General features: G+C 45.3%; 1 protein-coding gene across 1 annotated transcript in view; it reads left to right on the forward strand.

The window, feature by feature from the left end:
• The window catches only part of LOC106818431 (muscle LIM protein 1-like), a 20,015-nt gene extending 16,923 nt beyond the window's left edge, over positions 1–3,092 (forward strand). The window contains exons 2-4 of the mRNA XM_014823142.1: positions 1,226–1,342; positions 1,838–1,931; positions 2,309–3,092. Coding sequence (XP_014678628.1) covers positions 1,226–1,342; positions 1,838–1,931; positions 2,309–2,382 — 285 coding nt within the window. The 3' untranslated portion in view covers positions 2,383–3,092. The remainder of the gene's footprint in view (positions 1–1,225; positions 1,343–1,837; positions 1,932–2,308) is intronic.
• Positions 3,093–3,695: the final 603 nt, after the last annotated feature.

Raw genomic sequence — 3,695 nt, forward strand, 5'->3', positions numbered from 1 at the left:
CAGGAGAGCTGTGTGTGTGGGTGGGGGGGGGCGGAAGGGGTAGGAGGAGGGGAGAGCGCGTGAAACACTGGCAGCGCTACATTAACTCAAATATATTTACTACCGTACAGCCAGTCGGCATGACATAACACCAGGAGTAAGATAATATCAGGAGTAAGATAATATAGGATCTCCTGGAGGATCTCCTCCTAATATATATCCTATATTATCTTACTCCTGATAATATATCCCTATTCCCATATATATATATATATCCCTATATCTCTATATATCCTATATTATCTTACTCCTGATAACACTTTCAAGCCACCAGTCATGTGAGCCCCCAACACCACCACGCTCATATTACAGCACACACATAACCTATATCTTAAAGAGGTTATGCATATAATATCGTATTAATATATGTATATATATCAAGAGTAGATAATAACACTGTTACTATCTTATATTAATAACACTGTTATTATCTAATCTTGATATATATCAGGAGTTAATAAAGACAAACTGTCTTTATTAATTTTTATTTATTAACTTCTGATATATATATGTATATATATATATATGTGTGTGTGTGTGTGTGTGTGTGTGTGTGTGCGTGTGCGTGTGCGCGTGCGCGTGCGCGTATGTGTGCGTGTGCGTGTGCGTGTGCGTGTGCGTGTGCGTGTGCGCGTGCGCGTGCGCGTGCGCGTGTGTAGTGTGTGTGTGTGTGTGTGTGTGTGTGCGTGTGCGTGTGCGTGTGCGTGTGCGTGTGTGTGTATGTGTGTGTGTGCGTGAGCGTGGTGGGGTGGGGCGGACTTGATCCCGCTGTCAGTGGCTTGAAAGTGTTATACCGTGCCGGCTGGCTGTACGGCAGTAAATATTTGAGTTAACGTAGACTCCGACCGATAAACATTCAAGCTCAGGCTGCGTTCCAACTGTGTAAACTGACACGTTTACAGCCTGTGTTAGAAGCCTCATGCACTAGCTACTACCTGTCGCAAAACATCAGTAGCTTGACATGCGTGCGTGCACTGCCATGATTAGGTACACAGAGCACACGAGCAGGTTAGCGTTTAGGGTTAGGGTTAGGCTCTCGTTGTTGCCCCCTCCCATCATGTTATGAGTAGGTGGCTGGCTGACTGGCGGGACTGCGTGCACGATCATAACTCAATAACTCGATAGCGATGACGCGCGTCACGTGACTGGCGAGATAGTGACGTCGTGTTGCGTTATGTGTCGCTATAGCAACAGGCCGACCACGGCTCCCCACGAGACGAGCTTCATCCCTCCCGGTGCGGACAGGTGCGGACGATGCGGCAAGGCGGTCTATGCTGCCGAGAAGAGAGTCGGAGGCGGCGGCGTAAGTACAACTCCCGCACGCACACACACGCACGCACGCACGCACACACACGCACACACACGCACACACACATACACACACACACACATCCCTCGCTATGTCCAACTAACATGCAGGAACGTTCTAATAACGTTTCACTTACAGTGCCGATTACGTTCTGATGTAACGTTCTGTTGAAAGATTGTGAAATTGTGCCGTGCCCCCAGATGTTTTAAAACAACGTACAGTCCCGGCAACCATAGCATATCTAAGCGTGCAAGTGGATCGAACAAAATAGACAGGGGGTTACATAGTTGGAAGAAAACACGCCCCATAAACACGCCGTAAAATAGAGAGCGGGCGAAAGACACAGAGACGGCGCTAGTACCTTTCATGTTTAAAACATTTTAACGACGCATGGTCTCACGATGTATATTTATCATTGATGGAGGAATATTTCTATATATTGTAGGAAGAATGTTTGTCTCACGATGGATTTCTGTTGTGTGTTTGTAGATCTGGCACAAAACCTGCTTCAACTGCGCCACCTGCCACAAGATGCTCGAGTCCGGAGTTGAGTGTGCAGCAGATAACGAAGTCTTCTGCAAGAGTAAGTGTTTCACGCGAGATCTCGCGGTACGCCGCAGCATCCGCTAGCTACCGATTTAGAACGTTTCGTCTGCTTTCGTGACGTCACGTACTCCGGGAAGTTAATGTTATAATATGCTAATATATTTTATAATATAATAATATAGTATAATATTACATAATACGTTTCAATGTCAATAAACAAAAACAAAACAAAAAATATATATATATTTTTGTTTTTGTTTACGTTATAATTCAATATAAGTTTCTGAGTTTAATCACTCATTTAATGATAAAACACAACGGGCATTAGAACGTGATTTAATTATTCCCACTTAAATAAATTACTGCGTTTAATTGCTACAATTAATTAATTGATTGTTAATTTTCTCTGCGCAGCTTGCTACGGCAGGAAGTACGGACCCAAGGGAGTTGGCTTCGGAGGCGGCGCTGGATGTCTTTCCGCAGAGTAAGCGTCATCTAACGACGGACAACCGAACTAACATCCGACGGACAAACACACTATTCGGCCTTCAGGATATTTGGATTTGCGCAGAGCACGGAAGTCGTGTCCCAACAAAAACACGAATTTGTTTACAGAAAATTTACGAAAACGTAAAGGAAACATTGAAGTTCCCCCCACCGCATTGATTCTCGGATTTATGAAAGAAAGTGACATCATTTTCTCGTCTTTTAAAGTTGAAATGACTTCTTATCGTTATATGGAGGTAGTTTTTTTTTTGTTGCGAAACGTCGGTGTTCGGCCGAGATCAACAAAACATCTGAACAGGTTTTTTGTGTTGAGGTCGGCTCCGATCGTTTTCTAGCAGTGACATAGATATTTTATTTCGCGTCTTTAATTTAATCATGTACATGTTTAATAATATCGTCGTCATCATCGCTTACAACACAAGAACGTCGTTTTCGACTCGCTTCGACCAGCATCAATGACAGCGCCCCTATCGGGGGCAGGGCCTGGTGCGTGGTAGCAACGTTAATTGATAATTGATATAATTGCGCGATAGAAACTCCTGCTCGGCTCTGGCATTAATTTACGCAAGCTGCAGTCACGCTAAGCCGAGCATGTCTTCTGCGCCCCTCCCCCCACACACCTCCCGCAGTCACAAACATTTCGTACAACAAATAAAAAGTTTTAATAAAAAAGAAATCACGCGTTTGTGCATTTTGTGATGTGTTTTTTTACGTGTTTTTATTGTAGATTGAGAGAGAGAGAGCGAGAGAGAGAGAGAAAGAGAGAGAGAGAGAGAGAGAGAGAGAGAGAGAGAGAAAGAGACGGAGAGAGAGAGTGTATGTGTGTGTGTGTGTGTGTGTGTGTGTGTGTGTGTTGTGTCGTGGTGTGTGGTGTGTGTGTATGGTGTGTGTGTGCGCGCGCGAGAGAGAAAGTGCAGAGAGAGGCGGGCGGAGAGAGAGAAAGAGAGTAGTGTGTGTGTGTGTGTGTGCGAAAGAGAGAGAGATGAGCGAGAGGAAGAGAGAGGCAGAGAGAGAGACGGGAGAGAGCGAGAGAGAGGAATAGTGGTGTGTGTGTGTGTGCGAGAGAGAGCGAGAGAGAGGAGAGACGAGAGAGAGAGAGGAGAAAGTCGAGAGCGAGAGAGAGAGAGAGAGAGAGAGAGAGCAGAGAGACGAGAGAGAGAGGAGAGGTGGAAGAGTGAAAGCTGAGAGCGAGAGAGAGAGAGAGAGAGAGAGAGAGAGAGAGAGAGAGAGAGTGGAAGAGAGAAAGCGAGAGCGAGAGAGCATTATATTATAAATCTACACGTGTCGACATCGC

The sequence above is a fragment of the Priapulus caudatus genome, unplaced genomic scaffold (assembly GCF_000485595.1).
Source record: "Priapulus caudatus unplaced genomic scaffold, Priapulus_caudatus-5.0.1 Scaffold2235, whole genome shotgun sequence".
In the NCBI taxonomy this organism is placed as follows: Eukaryota; Metazoa; Priapulida; class Priapulimorpha; order Priapulimorphida; family Priapulidae; genus Priapulus; species Priapulus caudatus.